Raw genomic sequence first — 19,917 nt, forward strand, 5'->3', positions numbered from 1 at the left:
TATATATATATATATATATATATATATATATATATATATATATATAGGTAATTGTGGTTATAATTATGGATATTTTTTTTTTAATTTATACTATAAAACTTAATTTATTACGTGACCAAAAGCAGCTCTTGGTGTATCTAAACAAAAATAAAAGCTATCCTTTTCAAAGTTGTGTTAATAATGGTAACTAGTGGTGAGTGGAAGAGACCAGGTAGTGACAGATGGTCAACTCTGCTCCGTTGATAACGAGAGGACGAAACCCACCTGCCGCAGGGCGCGCCTGCCACGCCACCACCTGCCGCCATGCCTTCCTATGGCGGGCGAGACCTCAAATGGAAATGCCCAGTTTTTTCCGTCGGTCTGTCGGTATTCTGTATCTTTGACGTAGTCGTACTCAACACTGGTGACTAGTGCTGTGCTCTAGTTAATTACACTGCTCTCTAATACACTGGTAACTAGTTAATTATACTGCTCTCTAGTTAATTATACTGGTAACTAATTAATTATACAACTCTCTAGTTAATTATGCTGCTCTCTAATTAATTATACAACTCACTAGTTAATTACACGGCTCTCTAGATAATTATACTGCTCACTAGTTAATTACACGGCTCTCTAGATAATTATACTTCTCACTAGTTAATTACACGGCTTTCTAAGTGTGGTTTGCAATAGAGTAATTCGTGAGTGATGCCATGATGCTGAGCTGGGATCCTGATCCAAGGGGACTGGAGCTTCCCTGTCTTTCCTCTTAGCAAACCTGGCTACATTCCGTTACCACCTATCCCTCCTTGCATGGTCCCGTACGGGTTTGCGCTTTCTGGTCATTTTGATAATCTCTCACGAGTTGAAGACTTGAACTGTCTCTAAGATTTTTGAGGAATGGTGCCAGACTTCTGGGTGTGGAATGGTACCAGACTTGAGTGTGGAATGGTGCTAGACTTCTTGGTGTGGAATAGTGCCAGACTTATGAGTGTGGAATGATGCCAGACTTCTGAGTGTGCAATGGTGCCAGACTTCTGGGTGAGGAATGATGCCAGACTTTTGACTATGGAATGGTGCCAGATATCTGGGTGTGGAATTGTGCCAGACTTCTGAGTGTGGAATGGTGCCAGACTTCTGGGTGTGGAATGGTGCCAGACTTCTGAGTGTCGAATAGTGACAGACTTCTGAGTGTGGAATTGTGCCAGACTTCTGGGTGAGGAATGGTGCCAGGCTTCTGAGTGTGGAATGGTTTTACACTTCTGAGTGTGGAATGGTGCTAGACTTCTGGGTGAGGAATGGTGCCAGATTTCTGGGTGAGGAATGGTGCCAGACGTCTGAGTGTGGAATGGTGCCAGATTTCAGTGTGGAATGGTGCCAAACTTCAGTGTGGAATGGTGCCAGGCTTCAGAGTGTGGAATGCTGCAAGATCATCTCGAATCCAATATGCTTTTATTGTTGAGGTTAAACATCAATATCGTTGCAACTCTGACGTATACAATGACGTCACGCATTGTACTCTGTTACAGGTGTGTGTAGCCTTTACAATAATGTCGGTCATTGTATATTATGACAGGTGTGCCTTGCTTCATTACGTCTTTCATTTATTTACCTTTCACTCTGATGCTGGAGAAGAGCTCTTGATCCCGGGAATTGAAGGCTACCTTACCCTTCTTCGGGTCACACACGACTGCCTTCCAACTCCCGTACGCTGTCTGACCCATGCAGATTCAGCGGTCTTCCCGTGAATGTGGTAATGCGGGGTTGGTGAGTACCAGCGACTAGCGACTGACAGGTCGCATCAGTTCGCTCTGTACACATCTTCATCACAACGCGATGAAGCTCTACACTGAGTGAAACGTTGCTCCAATAAGGAGGGGCTGAAACCTGGGAGTGAAACGAGCCGAGGGAACTGTTGTTCCTGGGCTACTCTCAGACCTTGTTCCTGGGCTACTCTCAGACCTTGTTCCTGGGCTACTGTCAGACCTGGTTGTTCCTGGGTTACTTTCATAGATCTTTTTGGTGGATGTCACTGGTCAGGACATCCATTGCTTTAAGGTCGACCTGATGGTCATTAATGAGGTCAACCAGGTACCTCAGCCACAGCTGCGCTAGGTACGTCTGCCACGGCTGTACTAGGTATCTCTGCTACAGCTGTACTAGGTACCTCTGCCACAGCTGTATCACGTACTTATGCCACATTTGTGCTAGATTTCTCCGGTACAGCCGTACCAGGTATCTCTCCTGCAACAACTGTATCATGTTCCTGAACGAGGTTCGTCTGCCACGCAGTGTAAATTCTTGTACACACTTCCTAGTATGATTAATTTTTAGCTCAGTGATACTATCTTCCTCTGTTTTTAACTGAGGGACTGACCACCTATCAAGGCTGGGATGGGACTGACCACCTCAAAATTACTTCTACTGTCTTTATCATGAAGTGTTTAGTTTAAGTATGAATATCTAAACTAGAGTAAGATATATCCTTTGTAATGCAACAGGTTTCCGCTGAAAAATTAGTGCGTAATATGCGTATTTTTGAAGATAAATGATTGATCTCGATTGAAGTTTAAACAATTTAATAACTAGTAGATTACGTATGAAAATTTCCCTTATTATCGTAGCAGTATCGTAGAACGAGGGCATTGGTATCAGACATACCCAAGGCGGGGCGTGTGGGCGTGGGTGAGGGGCATCCCCTGCGACAGGAGGCATGTGAGGTGTAGCAGCGGAAGCACTATACAAAGTGACATGCAAATGAGCAAGCAGTCTGGCTCCACCTACCTTCTTGCAGTACTGGCACTGGTAGGCTCCGCGACCCTCGTGTTGCTCTGCTGCGTGCCGCATGATGTTCTCCTTGCCCAGCACCGCCAGCCCGCACACCTGTCGAGACGGGACCATCATTGTTGATAGTACAGCGAGGAGGAGACCTTGTTTGGTGATAGTACAGTGAGGAGGAGACCTTGTTTGGTGATAGTACAGCGAGGAGGAGACCTTGTTTGGTGATAGTGCAGCGAGGAGGAGACCTTGTTTGGTGATAGTACAGCGAGGAGGAGACCTTGTTTGGTGATAGTACAGCGAGGAGGAGACCTTGTTTGGTGATAGTACAGCGAGGAGGAGACCTTGTTTGTTGATAGTACAGCGAGGAGGAGACCTTGTTTGTTGATAGTTCAGCGAGGAGGAGACCTTGTTTGATGATAGTACAGCGAGGAGGAGACCTTGTTTGGTGATAGTACAGCGAGGAGGAGACCTTGTGTGATGATAGTACAGCGAGGAGGAGACCTTGTTTGGTGATAGTACAGCGAGGAGGAGACCTTGTTTGTTGATAGTACAGCGAGGAGGAGACCTTGTTTGATGATAGTACAGCGAGGAGGAGACCTTGTTTGATGATAGTACAGCGAGGAGACCTTGTTTGGTGATAGTACAGCGATGAGGAGACCTTGTTTGGTGATAGTACAGCGAGGAGGAGACCTTGTTTGGTGATAGTACAGCGATGAGGAAACCTTGTTTGGTGATAGTACAGCGAGGAGGAGACCTTGTTTGGTGATAGTACAGCGAGACCTTGTTTGGTGATAGTACAGCGAGGAGGAGACCTTGTTTGGTGATAGTACAGCGAGGAGGAGACCTTGTTTGATGATAGTACAGCGAGGAGGAGACCTTGTTTGAAAATACAGCGAGGAGGAGACCTTGTTTGATGATAGTACAGCGAGACCTTGTTTGGTGATAGTACAGCGAGGAGAAGACCTTGTTTGATGATAGTACAGCGAGGAGACCTTGTTTGATGATAGTACAGCGAGGAGACCTTCTTTGGTGATAGTACAGCGAGGAGGAGACCTTCTTTGGTGATAGTACAGCGAGGAGGAGACCTTGTCTGATGATAGTACAGCGAGGAGACCTTGTTTGGTGATAGTACAGCGAGGAGGAGACCTTGTTTGATGATAGTACAGCGAGGAGGAGACCTTGTTTGGTGATAGTACAGCGAGGAGGAGACCTTGTTTGGTGATAGTACAGCGAGGAGGAGACCTTGTTTGTTGATAGTACAGCGAGGAGGAGACCTTGTTTGATGATAGTACAGCGAGGAGGAGACCTTGTTTGATGATAGTACAGCGAGGAGGAGACCTTGTTTGATGATAGTCCAGCGAGGAAGAGACCTTGTTTGATGATAGTACAACGAGGAGACCTTGTTTGATGATAGTACAACGAGGAGGAGACCTTGTTTGATGATAGTACAGCGAGGAGACCTTGTTTGTTGATAGTACAGCGAGGAGACCTTGTTTGATGATAGTACAGCGAGGAGGAGACCTTGTTTGATAGTCCAGCGAGGAGGAGACCTTGTTTGATGATAGTACAGCGAGACCTTGTTTGGTGATAGTACAGCGAGGAGAAGACCTTGTTTGATGATAGTACAGCGAGGAGGAGACCTTGTTTGATGATAGTACAGCGAGGAGACCTTGTCTGATGATAGTACAGCGAGGAGACCTTGTTTGGTGATAGTACAGCGAGGAGGAGACCTTGTTTGTTGATAGTACAGCGAGGAGGAGACCTTGTTTGGTGATAGTACAGCGAGGAGACCTTCTTTGGTGATAGTACAGCGAGGAGGAGACCTTGTTTGGTGATAGTACAGCGAGGAGACCTTGTCTGATGATAGTACAGCGAGGAGACCTTGTTTGGTGATAGTACAGCGAGGAGGAGACCTTGTTTGTTGATAGTACAGCGAGGAGGAGACCTTGTTTGGTGATAGTACAGCGAGGAGGAGACCTTGTTTGTTGATAGTACAGCGAGGAGGAGACCTTGTTTGGTGATAGTACAGCGAGGAGGAGACCTTGTTTGTTGATAGTACAGCGAGGAGGAGACCTTGTTTGTTGATAGTACAGCGAGGAGGAGACCTTGTTTGATGATAGTACAGCGAGGAGGAGACCTTGTTTGATGATAGTACAGCGAGGAGACCTTGTTTGATGATAGTACAGCGAGGAGGAGACCTTGTTTGATGATAGTACAGCGAGGAGGAGACCTTGTTTGATGATAGTCCAGCGAGGAAGAGACCTTGTTTGATGATAGTACAACGAGGAGGAGACCTTGTTTGATGATAGTACAACGAGGAGGAGACCTTGTTTGATGATAGTACAGCGAGGAGGAGACCTTGTTTGATGATAGTACAGCGAGGAGGAGACCTTGTTTGATGATAGTACAGCGAGGAGACCTTGTTTGATGATAGTACAGCGACGAGACCTTGTTTGGTGATAGTACAGCGAGGAGGAGACCTTGTTTGGTGATAGTACAGCGAGGAGGAGACCTTGTTTGGTGATAGTACAGCGAGGAGACCTTGTTTGATGATAGTACAGCGAGGAGGAGACCTTGTTTGGTGATAGTACAGCGAGGAGGAGACCTTGTTTGATGATAGTACAGTGAGGAGGAGATCTTGTTTGGTGATAGTACAGCGAGGAGGAGACCTTGTTTGGTGATAGTACAGCGAGGAGGAGACCTTGTTTGGTGATAGTACAGCGAGGAGGAGACCTTGTTTGGTGATAGTACAGCGAGGAGGAGACCTTGTTTGATGATAGTACAGCGAGGAGGAGACCTTGTTTGATGATAGTACAGCGAGGAGGAGACCTTGTTTGATGATAGTACAGGAAGGAGGAGACCTTGTTTGATGATAGTACAGCCAGGAGGAGACCTTGTTTGATGATAGTACAGCGAGGAGGAGACCTTGTTTGTTGATAGTACAGCGAGGAGACCTTGTTTGTTGATAGTACAGCGAGGAGACCTTGTTTGATGATAGTACAGCGAGGAGGAGACCTTGTTTGATGATAGTACATCGAGGAGACCTTGTTTGATGATAGTACAGCGAGGAGGAGACCTTGTTTGAAGATAGTACAGCGAGGAGGAGACCTTGTTTGATGATAGTACAGCGAGGAGGAGACCTTGTTTGATGATAGTACAGCGAGGAGACCTTGTTTGGTGATAGTACAGCGAGGAGGAGACCTTGTTTGATGACAGTACAGCGAGGAGGAGACCTTGTTTGATGACAGTACAGCGAGGAGGAGACCTTGTTTGATGACAGTACAGCGAGGATGAGACCTTGTTTGATGATAGTACAGCGAGGAGGAGACCTTGTTTGATGATAGTACAGCGAGGAGGAGACCTTGTTTGATGACAGTACAGCGAGGAGGAGACCTTGTTTGATGATAGTACAGCGAGGAGGAGACCTTGTTTGATGACAGTACAGCGAGGAGGAGACCTTGTTTGATGACAGTACAGCGAGGAGGAGACCTTGTTTGATGATAGTACAGCGAGGAGGAGACCTTGTTTGATGATAGTACAGCGAGGAGGAGACCTTGTTTGATGATAGTACAGCGAGGAGGAGACCTTGTTTGATGATAGTACAGCGAGGAGGAGACCTTGTTTGATGACAGTACAGCGAGGAGGAGACCTTGTTTGATGACAGTACAGCGAGGAGGAGACCTTGTTTGATGACAGTACAGCGAGGAGGAGACCTTGTTTGATGACAGTACAGCGAGGAGGAGACCTTGTTTGATGATAGTACAGCGAGGAGGAGACCTTGTTTGATGATAGTACAGCGAGGAGGAGACCTTGTTTGATGACAGTACAGCGAGGAGGAGACCTTGTTTGATGATAGTACAGCGAGGAGGAGACCTTGTTTGATGACAGTACAGCGAGGAGGAGACCTTGTTTGATGACAGTACAGCGAGGAGGAGACCTTGTTTGATGACAGTACAGCGAGGAGGAGACCTTGTTTGATGATAGTACAGCGATGAGGAGACCTTGTTTGATGATAGTACAGCGAGGAGGAGACCTTGTTTGATGATAGTACAGCGAGGAGGAGACCTTGTTTGATGATAGTACAGCGAGGAGGAGACCTTGTTTGATGATAGTACAGCGAGGAGGAGACCTTGTTTGATAATAGTACAGCGAGGAGGAGACCTTGTTTGATGACAGTACAGCGAGGAGGAGACCTTGTTTGATGATAGTACAGCGAGGAGGAGACCTTGTTTGATGACAGTACAGCGAGGAGGAGACCTTGTTTGATGACAGTACAGCGAGGAGGAGACCTTGTTTGATGACAGTACAGCGAGGAGGAGACCTTGTTTGATGATAGTACAGCGAGGAGGAGACCTTGTTTGATGATAGTACAGCGAGGAGGAGACCTTGTTTGATGATAGTACAGCGAGGAGGAGACCTTGTTTGATGATAGTACAGCGAGGAGGAGACCTTGTTTGATGATAGTACAGCGAGGAGGAGACCTTGTTTGATGATAGTACAGCGAGGAGGAGACCTTGTTTGATGATAGTACAGCGAGGAGGAGACCTTGTTTGATGACAGTACAGCGAGGAGGAGACCTTGTTTGATGACAGTACAGCGAGGAGGAGACCTTGTTTGATGACAGTACAGCGAGGAGGAGACCTTGTTTGATGACAGTACAGCGAGGAGGAGACCTTGTTTGATGATAGTACAGCGAGGAGGAGACCTTGTTTGATGATAGTACAGCGAGGAGGAGACCTTGTTTGATGACAGTACAGCGAGGAGGAGACCTTGTTTGATGATAGTACAGCGAGGAGGAGACCTTGTTTGATGACAGTACAGCGAGGAGGAGACCTTGTTTGATGACAGTACAGCGAGGAGGAGACCTTGTTTGATGACAGTACAGCGAGGAGGAGACCTTGTTTGATGATAGTACAGCGAGGAGGAGACCTTGTTTGATGATAGTACAGCGAGGAGGAGACCTTGTTTGATGATAGTACAGCGAGGAGGAGACCTTGTTTGATGATAGTACAGCGAGGAGGAGACCTTGTTTGATGATAGTACAGCGAGGAGGAGACCTTGTTTGATGATAGTACAGCGAGGAGGAGACCTTGTTTGATGACAGTACAGCGAGGAGGAGACCTTGTTTGATGATAGTACAGCGAGGAGGAGACCTTGTTTGATGACAGTACAGCGAGGAGGAGACCTTGTTTGATGACAGTACAGCGAGGAGGAGACCTTGTTTGATGACAGTACAGCGAGGAGGAGACCTTGTTTGATGATAGTACAGCGAGGAGGAGACCTTGTTTGATGATAGTACAGCGAGGAGGAGACCTTGTTTGATGATAGTACAGCGAGGAGGAGACCTTGTTTGATGATAGTACAGCGAGGAGGAGACCTTGTTTGATGATAGTACAGCGAGGAGGAGACCTTGTTTGATGATAGTACAGCGAGGAGGAGACCTTGTTTGGTGATAGTACAGCGAGGAGGAGACCTTGTTTGTTGATAGTACAGCGAGGAGGAGACCTTGTTTGATGATAGTACAGCGAGGAGGAGACCTTGTTTGATGACAGTACAGCGAGGAGGAGACCTTGTTTGATGACAGTACAGCGAGGAGGAGACCTTGTTTGATGACAGTACAGCGAGGAGGAGACCTTGTTTGATGATAGTACAGCGAGGAGACCTTGTTTGATGATAGTACAGCGAGGAGGAGACCTTGTTTGATAGTCCAGCGAGGAGGAGACCTTGTTTGATGATAGTACAACGAGGAGGAGACCTTGTTTGATGATAGTACAGCGAGGAGACCTTGTTTGTTGATAGTACAGCGAGGAGACCTTGTTTGATGATAGTACAGCGAGGAGGAGACCTTGTTTGATGATAGTACAGCGAGGAGGAGACCTTGTTTGATGATAGTACAGCGAGGAGGAGACCTTGTTTGATGATAGTACAGCGAGGAGGAGACCTTGTTTGATGATAGTACAGCGAGGAGGAGACCTTGTTTGGTGATAGTACAGCGAGGAGGAGACCTTGTTTGTTGATAGTACAGCGAGGAGGAGACCTTGTTTGATGATAGTACAGCGAGGAGGAGACCTTGTTTGATGACAGTACAGCGAGGAGACCTTGTTTGATGACAGTACAGCGAGGAGGAGACCTTGTTTGATGACAGTACAGCGAGGAGGAGACCTTGTTTGATGATAGTACAGCGAGGAGGAGACCTTGTTTGATGATAGTACAGCGAGGAGGAGACCTTGTTTGATGATAGTACAGCGAGGAGGAGACCTTGTTTGATGATAGTACAGCGAGGAGGAGACCTTGTTTGGTGATAGTACAGCGAGGAGGAGACCTTGTTTGTTGATAGTACAGCGAGGAGGAGACCTTGTTTGATGATAGTACAGCGAGGAGGAGACCTTGTTTGATGATAGTACAGCGAGGAGGAGACCTTGTTTGATGATAGTACAGCGAGGAGGAGACCTTGTTTGATGATAGTACAGCGAGGAGGAGACCTTGTTTGATGATAGTACAGTAAAGAGGATACATTGTTGACAGCAAGGAGACCTTGTCTGTTGCTAGCAGACGCGTACACTGATGGGAAGAAATGAAGGGTTTTCCCTGATGAAAGGGACAAAGGAAGGGCTTTTAATAATGAAGGGGACAAAGGCAGAGCCTATAATGATAGCGAAAACAAAAGATGAATGTTGACTGAAGAAAGGGACGGATGGGTAATGTTGTGCAGTGAAGGAGACAAAAAAAATGTTAGGTAGGAGAGGTTAGGAGATAGGCCAGGCATGCTGGTGGCTAGGCAACGGGAGAATGTTAGATGTCGCTGTGAAAGGGAGAGGAAATGGGTTAACTGCCGGTGGTAACGTAGAAAGGAATGTTAGCTAGTTGATAATGATGATAGGAAGTGGAAAAGATATTCTTGCTGAACTACTGCAGAAAGAATAGGGTTTGCTGGTTGTTCCTGGTAGTAAGAATGGTCGGAGAAGGATGACTAAACTGTTGATCTGCTTCTGAGACTGGAATCAGGGTAGCTTTTGATTCTGGGGAAGGAGTGGAGATTGTCAGCTCCTGCTGTTCTAAAAGGAATGAGGATTCTTGCTTGCTTTGGCGGTGGATAAAAGGCAAAAAGGTTTGGTACTTGCTGCCGCTGCTGCTGGGGGAAAAAAATGCAGTAGCTGGTGTTGATGGAAAGGGAAGTACTCGCTGCCGTCATGTCATTAGAAATACTGTTACTTCTAATGACATGGAAGGAATGGTCGTGGGTACTTCTATTGGTGATGAGGGTAAGAAAGCGGCTAGCAGCCGCTAGCTGAAGTTCCTGGGGAAGAGAAGACAGACGGCATCTTCTACCGGAAGTGTGAATAAGAAGGCAGCTTGACGCAGCTCCAAGATAACCGTGGATGGCAAAGAAAGGCTCCAAGATAACCGTGGATGGCAAAGAAAGGCTCCAAGATAACCGTGGATGACAAAGAAAGGCTCCAAGATAACCGTGGATGACAAAGAAAGGCTCCAAGATAACCGTGGATGGCAAAGAAAGGCTCCAAGATAACCGTGGATGACAAAGAAAGGCTCCAAGATAACCGTGGATGACAAAGAAAGGCTCCAAGATAACCGTGGATGACAAAGAAAGGCTCCAAGATAACCGTGGATGACAAGGAGAGGCTCCAAGATAACCGTGGATGACAAAGAAAGGCTCCAAGATAACCGTGGATGACAAGGAGAGGCTCCTAGAGAACTTGAGCAGCCAGTGAGCTTGGTCTAAGAAGTGTTGTTTTAATTCAGTCCTGATAAGTACAAAGTAACGAAAACAAGAATAGGAGTAAAAAGACCGAACAAGAAATAGAGCCAGGGAGGAGAAACACTGAGACAACATCTAAGAAGAGAAACCTGGGAGTCAACACTGTAACAAGCATATCACCAGAAGTAAATTTCACGCATGTAACTTCAGCAGCAAATAAAAAACTAGCAAAATTAATAACTGCTTTTGGGAACTTTAACAGAGATTAATTTAGAACAGCAAATATATCTTACAATAGGCCTATCCTAGAGTACGTGGAGCCAGCATACAGCCGGCTCTTAATCAAGCATAGAAACTCCAGGAGACACAAAGAGCTCTAAGTAATAACACTAGAGGAAAGGAAGATCGAAGGAAACATGATCATGACATACAAAATAGTAAAAAGGTTAAAGAAAGGGGATAAGAACAGACTGTCTAAGGTGAGAGGCAAGGAAGCCACAGTGCTGTGCTGCACAGGTCACCTATTTGTGTAGGATTGTGCTCTACGGCAATCATTAAAGCTTGTGCTGACCAAGGTGGCGTGTCTGGCTCCTTACATGGAGGAGGAGGTGCCTCTAGACGGCACACTTTTGTAACCATGGCTTGAGTAGAAGTGTGAGTGGTCGAGAGTGGACCAATGATGGCTCAGCCAGGATGGGGGCAGGCTAATGGCCTCAGAGTGAGAAGGAAGGGGTTCTAAGGGTGAAGTAAGGAGGTGGCTACTCTTACAAGACTGAAGCCACTTCTGAAACCAGTGTTAAAGAACTCAGTCAAGACTTCAGTAAACTAAATTGTAAATGATTTACTTTGTCAGTATATATTGTATCTCAGAACTGAACAGATTATTATTAATATTCTTTCTTTAGTTATTATATAATTTCAGTGTCAGTGACCTGGTATACTGAGGTAATTGCTAATATATAATTACATTATATTTTAAACTGGTTTAAAATTATCCTGGATAATATTTCCTTTGATTATATTTAGTATGCTCTTATCGGCTGATTAGCACTTCGGATTATCCGGAGGAACAAGTGGTAAGTGAAAAGTGGTAATTAAGTGGTCTGTCAGGAGGTGAAGATATTCACTCGAGTCCCAGGGTGTGATAAGTGAATTAAGTGGTCTCCTGAGGGGGGGGATGGTGAGAAGGCTCCCCCTCCCTACCCCCTACCCCCGGCTACAACAATGGGACACACGGCGGATAAAGACGAAAATGAGCTACCAGGAAGTTAGGAAATAACTTTTTTTTGTGTGAGTCTTAACGAGTTATGAACTGGTAAAAAAAAAAAGAAACAAGAGGCGGTATAAACAAACACGATACGAAGTTTGAAGATCATGCATGACCGGGCGCTGGATGCCGGGAATCAACGAAGCCGGTTGAGGTGAGGCCAGGCGATGTAAATCGACCCCTGCAGACTGGTGTCCGCAGGGGTCGATTTACAGCACACACACACACACACACACACACACACACACACATACACACACACAGTGAGATGACAAGGTAACGAAAGTTAGGCAGGAGAGAGAGGGATGGGTGGACTGGATACTTCTTCGACTGCAAGAAGGCGTTTGATACAGTACTTCAAAAGAGATTGGAACAAAAGCTAGAGGAGCAGCCAGTAATTACAGGGAAAGTATTACAGTGGGTCAAAGAATATTTAATGGGAAAAAAGCTACAAGTTACTCTCAGGGAAGATGTGTGGGAATGGACGGATGTGACGAGTGGGGTCCCACAAGGGTCAGTAACTGGACCAGTACTGTTTCTTGTGTATACACTCAACATGACAGAGGAAAACGAGTCAGAGGTGTCCCTGTTCTCAGATGACGTGAAACTAAAGAGAATACGAACAGAAGTAGACCAGGAAAGGCACAAATTGAACTGAACCAGCTGCAGGATTGGTCTGACAAGTGACTATAAGAATTTAACCCCACCAAATGCAAGGTCATGAAATCAGAAAAGAGCAAAGACAACAACAGACAATGTTCAAGTTCAGGGGATCAAGGGTGCAAGCCTCCCTGAAAGAGGACCTCAGGGTGAGCATGTCGCCTGAGGAACACATCAACCACTGCAACGAACGAGAGACTGACAAATTTAAGAATAGCTTTCAGAAAGCAACATCACAAGGAAGCATTTACGACTATCACGGCATATATTAGCCAGATCTTGGAGTACGCAGCACCATTATGGAACCCACACCTCGGGAAGAATATTAAGAAACTGAAGAAAGTGCAGAAGAATATTCTTGAGTTAAGAAGCACGAACTATAAAGAGAGGCTACCTGAATTAAGTCTAACGACATTGAAGGACAGAAGAACCAGGGGAGACATGATCACAACATACAAAATATTCAGGGGAACTGATATGGTAGACAGGGACAGGCTATTTACCTGGAGGTTACCTGGTTACCTGGAGGTTATTCCGGAGATCAACGCCCCCGCGGCCCGGTCCATGACCAGGCCTCCCGATGGATCAGGGCCTGATCAACTAGGCTGTTACTGCTGGCCGCACGCAGTCCAACGTACGAGCCACAGCCCGGCTGATCCGGCACCGACTTTAGGTATCTGTCCAGCTCTCTCTTGAAGGCAGCCAGGGGTTTATTGGCAATTCCCCTAATGCTTGATGGGAGGCTCTTGAACAGTCTTGGGCCCCGGACACTTATTGTGTTTTCCCTTAGTGTACCAATGGCGCCCTTACTTTTAATTGGGGGCATTTTGCATCGCCTGCCCAGTCTTTTACTTTCGTAGGGAGTGATTTCTGTGTGCAGATTTGTGACTATTCCTTCCAGGATTTTCCAAGTGTAGATTATGATATGGCAACTCGGAGACACAGCCGGAAGGTAAAGCCACAGCTAAGCCACAGGGCTGCCAGGAAGCATTTCTTCAGTGTCAGGGTGGTCGAAAAGAAGAATGATCACAGTAAAAACTGGTCGAGACAAGCTCCACATAGCCAGCAGTTTTAAAAGCAAGTGTGACAGTACCTACAAGCCTATGGGGTGAATCTGGCAAGCGGCAAGAGGCAGGGCCAGGAGCTAGGACTCGATCCTTGCAACGACATATAGGTGAGTACACACACAGACCCAAGGAAGGAAAAACAATAAAAAAAGGGAACAAGGATGGTAATTGTGTTGATCAGTAAGCACACGTCACTTGTCTCCAGAGCAGAAGACTCGTCCAGGAACACAACTCACCAGTAATGGACACACTGGAAAGGTCAACATAAGGGAAAAAGGGAGGACGAAACTGGAAGGGGAAACAGGAGGAAACTGGAGGGAAGTCAAGCTACTAATTTTAGGAGACTTCAACCACCCAGAAACAAGGCCACCATAGTAGCGTTGTTCCTGACACGTCTACCATGACCCCAACACTGACACGTCTACCATGACCCCAACACTGACATGTCTACCATGACCCCAACACTGACACGTCTACCATGACCCCAACACTGACACGTCTACCATGACCCCAACACTGACACGTCTACCATGACCCCAACACTGACACGTCTACCATGACCCCAACACTGACATGTCTACCATGACCCCAACACTGACACGTCTACCATGACCCCAACATTGACACGTCTACCATGACCCCAACACTGACACGTCTACCATGACCCCAACACTGACACGTCTACCATGACCCCAACACTGACAAGTCTACCATGACCCCAACACTGACACGTCTACCATGACCCCAACACTGACACGTCTACCATGACCCCAACACTGACACGTCTGCCATGACCTCAACACTGACACGTCTACCATGACCCCAACACTGACACGTCTACCATGACCCCAACACTGATATGTCTACCATGACCCCAACACTGACACGTCTACCATGACCCCAACACTGACACGTCTGCCATGACCCCAACACTGACACGTCTACCATGACGCCAACACTGACATGTCTACCATGACTCCAACACTGACACGTCTACCATGACCCCAACACTGACACGTCTACCATGACCCCAACACTGACATGTCTACCATGACCCCAACACTGACACGTCTACCATGACCCCAACACTGACACGTCTACCATGACCCCAACACTGACATGTCTACCATGACCCCAACACTGACATGTCTACCATGACCCCAACACTGACACGTCTACCATGACCCCAACACTGACACGTCTACCATGACCCCGACAATGACATGTCTACCATGACCCCAACACTGACACGTCTACCATGACCCCAACACTGACACGTCTACCATGACCCAACATTGACATGTCTACCATGACTCCAACACTGACATGCCTACCATGACCCCAACACTGACATGTCTATCACGACCCCAACACTGACATGTCTACCATGACTCCAACACTGACATGCCTACCATGACCCCAACACTGACTTGCCTACCATGACCCCAACACTGACATGTCTACCATGACCCCAACACTGACATGTCTATCATGACCTACAACACTGACATCAACTCTACCATGACCCACAACACTGACACCAACTACCATGACCTACAACACTGACACCAACTCTACCATGACCCACAACACTGACACCAACTCTACCATGACCCACAACACTGACATCTCTACCATGCAACACGCAGACAACATTGCAACAATGATCACCGTAATCAAAACATCAGGAAGTCAGCTATAATGAAAACAATCGCCACTAAATAGAAAAAAATCCATTATTCACTATAAGAGACACACAATTATTTTTAACTCTAATTTACAAATATATGTGTGACCAAGACACAGATAACCCGCACACAGGAGAGAGGAGCTTACCACGACGTGCCGCTCCATTTAGAAAGTCACACTAACTACAGTGTAAATCCTTCGACATTACCAAAAAGGATCTGGCAGACAAACGAGAGAATAATGGATGAGAGAATGAGAATATAAAGATGATAACGGAAGAATGGTACAGTTCCCTAAAGAAGAGACGATAAGAGTGGCTAATTCTGGTGAACAATACCAGCATTAGGTTAGGTAAGGTTCGTCAGGAAACAGGACAAGTGTTTCCTGACGCGGGTCTTAGTTATATGATGACCCACAGCTGGAGCTTTTGGTCATCTGACCGAGGCCTTCCGCTGGCTTACCCCTCCACCCCTGTAAAAAGTTGATAATTATTACCATTTATTTGATAATATTACCAACATTTGGTGCATTTCTACCCAGAGAATGGCAAACTAAAAAAAAAAAAACAGAAAGAACGTGGAAGTAGCAATGTATGGAAGCGTAGGGAAGACGAAAATCAAAAATGCAAGACAAAAAAAAAAAAAAACTGGAGGAGGGACAGGAATGAGTACTTGAAAACCAGGGTAGAGAGAGAGAGAGAGAGAGAGAGAGAGAGAGAGAGAGAGAGAGAGAGAGAATTTCGCGATCTGAATAGAAGTAGATGGTTACAAGCAGGTCACAACTAAGTAGGTGATAACAAGTAGGTGGTCACAACTAGGTGATAACAAGGTGATAACAAGGTGATAACAAGGTGATAACTAGGTGGTTACAACTAGGTGATAAGGTGATAACAAGGTGATAACACTAAACTTTTTATCCTCGCTAAACTTTAACTATTATCAAAAGCCCAAAAAGATAATAACTACTCTACTAATTCATGTAATCGCTTATTTGCAATTATTTATTTTTAATTACATATTTTTTAATTACCTATTCGTTATTTCCTATTTGTAATCAACTTATTTTTATTTTCTCAATTGTAATCAATATTTTTTTTATTTTTATCTCGTTAATAATATTTTCGTTTTCAAATTCGTTTTTTTTATTTTCTAATTTGCAATCAATTATTTTTTATAATCCTATCAGTAATTACCTTTGTCTATAATAACAGTAATAATTTATAATTCCTTTTTTTTTTTGGTCACGACTTATGATCGCAGTGTCCACCAGTCATTGTGTTTCAAATTTATCGTAAACATTTACAAAATAGAAGTTGAGAACATAGGGCGGTGGTGGCAGTGTGTCCCCTTGTGGGAGGTGGTGGCAGCGTGTCCCCTTGTGGGAGGTGGTGGCAGCGTGTCCCCTTGTGGGAGGTGGTGGCAGCGTGTCCCATTGTGGGAGGTGGTGGCAGCGTGTCCCCTTGTGGGAGGTGGTGTCAGCGTGTCCCCTTGTGGGAGGTGGTAGCAGCGTGTCACTTTGTGGGAGGTGGTGGCAGCGTGTCCCCTTGTGGGAGGTGGTGGCAGCGTGTCCCCTTGTGGGAGGTGGTGGCAGTGTGTCCCCTTGTGGGAGGTGGTGGCAGCGTGTCCCCTTGTGGGAGGTGGTGGCAGCGTGTCCCCTTGTGGGAGGTGGTAGCAGCGTGTCACTTTGTGGGAGGTGGTGGCAGCGTGTCCCCTTGTGGGAGGTGGTAGCAGCGTGTCCCCTTGTGGGAGGTGGTGGCAGCGTGTCCCCTTGTGGGAGGTGGTGTCAGCGTGTCCCCTTGTGGGAGGTGGTAGCAGCGTGTCCCCTTGTGGGAGGTGGTGGCAGCGTGTCCCCTTGTGGGAGGTGGTGTCAGCGTGTCCCCTTGTGGGAGGTGGTAGCAGCGTGTCCCCTTGTGGGAGGTGGTGGCAGCGTGTCCCCTTGTGGGGGGTGGTGGCAGCGTGTCCCCTTGTGGGAGGTGGTGGCAACGTGTCCCCTTGTGGGAGGTGGTGGCAACGTGTCCCCTTGTGGGAGGTGGTGGCAACGTGTCCCCTTGTGGGAGGTGGTAGCAGCGTGTCCCCTTGTGGGAGGTGGTGGCAGCGTGTCCCCTTGTGGGAGGTGGTGGCAGCGTGTCCCCTTGTGGGAGGTGGTGGCAACGTGTCCCCTTGTGGGAGGTGGTGGCAACGTGTCCCCTTGTGGGAGGTGGTGGCAACGTGTCCCCTTGTGGGAGGTGGTGGCAGCGTGTCCCCTTGTGGGAGGTGGTGGCAGCGTGTCCCCTTGTGGGAGGTGGTGGCAGCGTGTTACTTTGTGGGAGGTGGTGGCAACGTGTCCCCTTGTGGGAGGTGGTGGCAACGTGTCCCCTTGTGGGAGGTGGTGGCAACGTGTCCCCTTGTGGGAGGTGGTGGCAGCGTGTCCCCTTGTGGGAGGTGGTGGCAGCGTGTCCCCTTGTGGGAGGTGGTGGCAGCGTGTCCCCTTGTGGGAGGTGGTGGCAGCGTGTCCCCTTGTGGGAGGTGGTGGCAGTGTGTCCCCTTGTGGGAGGTGGTGGCAGCGTGTCCCCTTGTGGGAGGTGGTGGCAGCGTGTCCCTTTGTGGGAGGTGGTGGCAGTGTGTCCCCTTGTGGGAGGTGGTGGCAGCGTGTCCCTTTGTGGGAGGTGGTGGCAGCGTGTCCCCTTGTGGGAGGTGGTGGCAGCGTGTCCCCTTGTGGGAGGTGGTGGCAGCGTGTTACTTTGTGGGAGGTGGTGGCAGCGTGTCCCCTTGTGGGAGGTGGTGGCAGCGTGTCCCCTTGTGGGAGGTGGTGGCAGCGTGTTACTTTGTGGGAGGTGGTGGCAGCGTGTCACTTTGTGGGAGGTGGTGGCAGCGTGTCCCCTTGTGGGAGGTGGTGGCAGCGTGTCCCCTTGTGGGAGGTGGTGGCAGCGTGTCACTTTGTGGGAGGTGGTGGCAGCGTGTCCCCTTGTGGGAGGTGGTGGCAGCGTGTCCCCTTGTGGGAGGTGGTGGCAGCGTGTCCCCTTGTGGGAGGTGGTGGCAGCGTGTCCCCTTGTGGGAGGTGGTGGCAGCGTGTCCCCTTGTGGGAGGTGGTGGCAGCGTGTCCCCTTGTGGGAGGTGGTGGCAACGTGTCACTTTGTGGGAGGTGGTGGCAGCGTGTCCCCTTGTGGGAGGTGGTGGCAGCGTGTCCCCTTGTGGGAGGTGGTGGCAGCGTGTCACTTTGTGGGAGGTGGTGGCAGCGTGTCCCCTTGTGGGAGGTGGTGGCAGCGTGTCACTTTGTGGGAGGTGGTGGCAGCGTGTCACTTTGTGGGAGGTGGTGGCAGCGTGTCACTTTGTGGGAGGTGGTGGCAGCGTGTCCCCTTGTGGGAGGTGGTGGCAGCGTGTCACTTTGTGGGAGGTGGTGGCAGCGTGTCACTTTGTGGGAGGTGGTGGCAGCGTGTCCCCTTGTGGGAGGTGGTGGCAGCGTGTCACTTTGTGGGAGGTGGTGGCAGCGTGTCACTTTGTGGGAGGTGGTGGCAGCGTGTCCCCTTGTGGGAGGTGGTGGCAGCGTGTCACTTTGTGGGAGGTGGTGGCAGCGTGTCACTTTGTGGGAGGTGGTGGCAGCGTGTCCCCTTGTGGGAGGTGGTTGCAGCGTGTCACTTTGTGGGAGGTGGTGGCAGCGTGTCCCCTTGTGGGAGGTGGTGGCAGCGTGTCCCCTTGTGGGAGGTGGTGGCAGCGTGTCCCCTTGTGGGAGGTGGTGGGAAGTCACGCTCAGGGAGGATCAAGGCTCCAGTCAGTACCTCCCACAGTCACGGGTCCTCTGCTTCATTGTTACTGTTTTTCCCTAGAGTGAATAACGACTTCACACAATCACACATTTCTTAGAATTCCTCGTCTAAATAATTCCTTACCAAATAAACTAATTCCAGCAGAACGTGATCTGTCTCTCTCTAACCTCAAGTGAGTTTAAATAAAATAATTCTATTATCTAGTAATACTATCATTATTATATTTTACACTCACAATTGTATTTAAATTTAGGCTAAATCACAGGGCTCGGGGGAGGGGGGGGGTGAAGGGCTGGGGTAAGAAAGGACAGTGAAAAAACCTGGTGGCTAGATAGGAAGAGATAATAGGTAAGAAAAGAACTGTATGTGGCTAAACCACTTGTGAGTCGGTTTAACTAAGTGTTTATATATATATATATATATATATATATATATATATATATATATATATATATATATATATATATAACATGACTTAAACTGGTGATGACGATGGTAAGAGAACTGGATTCCAGAGAGACGTCCATATAATACTGAGAGAAGTCGTTACCTTTTAGCAGCAGTGGAAGTAGTGGCAGTAGTAGTGGTGGTGGTGGTGGTGGTGGTGAAAGAAGTTAACAAGCAGTGCGGTAGTTACCTTGCAGTGGTACTTGCGGATGGTGAGGGAGTAGTTTGGGTCGTGGAAGACAGAACAGTGCATCCGATAGTACAGCGGGTGAGAGAACTTCATGTTGCAACCTCCACAGTCTGCAAGAGGATCTTATGTTAGTGCTTCCACTCTATGTTAGTGCTTCCACTATGTTAGTGCTTCCACTCTACGTTAGTATCTCCACCCTAACTTAATGCCTCGACTAGTATCACTTTGGCAAGTTTCTCCCTCCATCAAGGTCACTTTCTCTCTTCCTTCCCTCCCACCATATCCCCCACACTCAAAGTCACTCCGTACAATACAATGACCAACACATCTCCAACTTCATTTTTACATTCAGCAAACTCGCTCCAGTCTACACAC

At 47.8% G+C, this 19,917-nt stretch overlaps 1 protein-coding gene across 1 annotated transcript in view; it reads right to left on the reverse strand.

Annotated features, from left to right (window-relative positions):
* Positions 1-19,917, reverse strand: part of LOC128695894 (uncharacterized) — a 451,682-nt gene that overhangs the window by 40,183 nt on the left and 391,582 nt on the right. Inside the window, exons 7-8 of the mRNA XM_070092812.1 lie at positions 19,543-19,652; positions 2,767-2,865 (exon numbers count right to left, since the gene is read on the reverse strand). Of these exons, the coding sequence (XP_069948913.1) occupies positions 2,767-2,865; positions 19,543-19,652 (209 nt within the window). The remainder of the gene's footprint in view (positions 1-2,766; positions 2,866-19,542; positions 19,653-19,917) is intronic.

Source organism: Cherax quadricarinatus, chromosome 41 (genome assembly GCF_038502225.1).
Source record: "Cherax quadricarinatus isolate ZL_2023a chromosome 41, ASM3850222v1, whole genome shotgun sequence".
NCBI lineage: Eukaryota > Metazoa > Arthropoda > Malacostraca > Decapoda > Parastacidae > Cherax > Cherax quadricarinatus.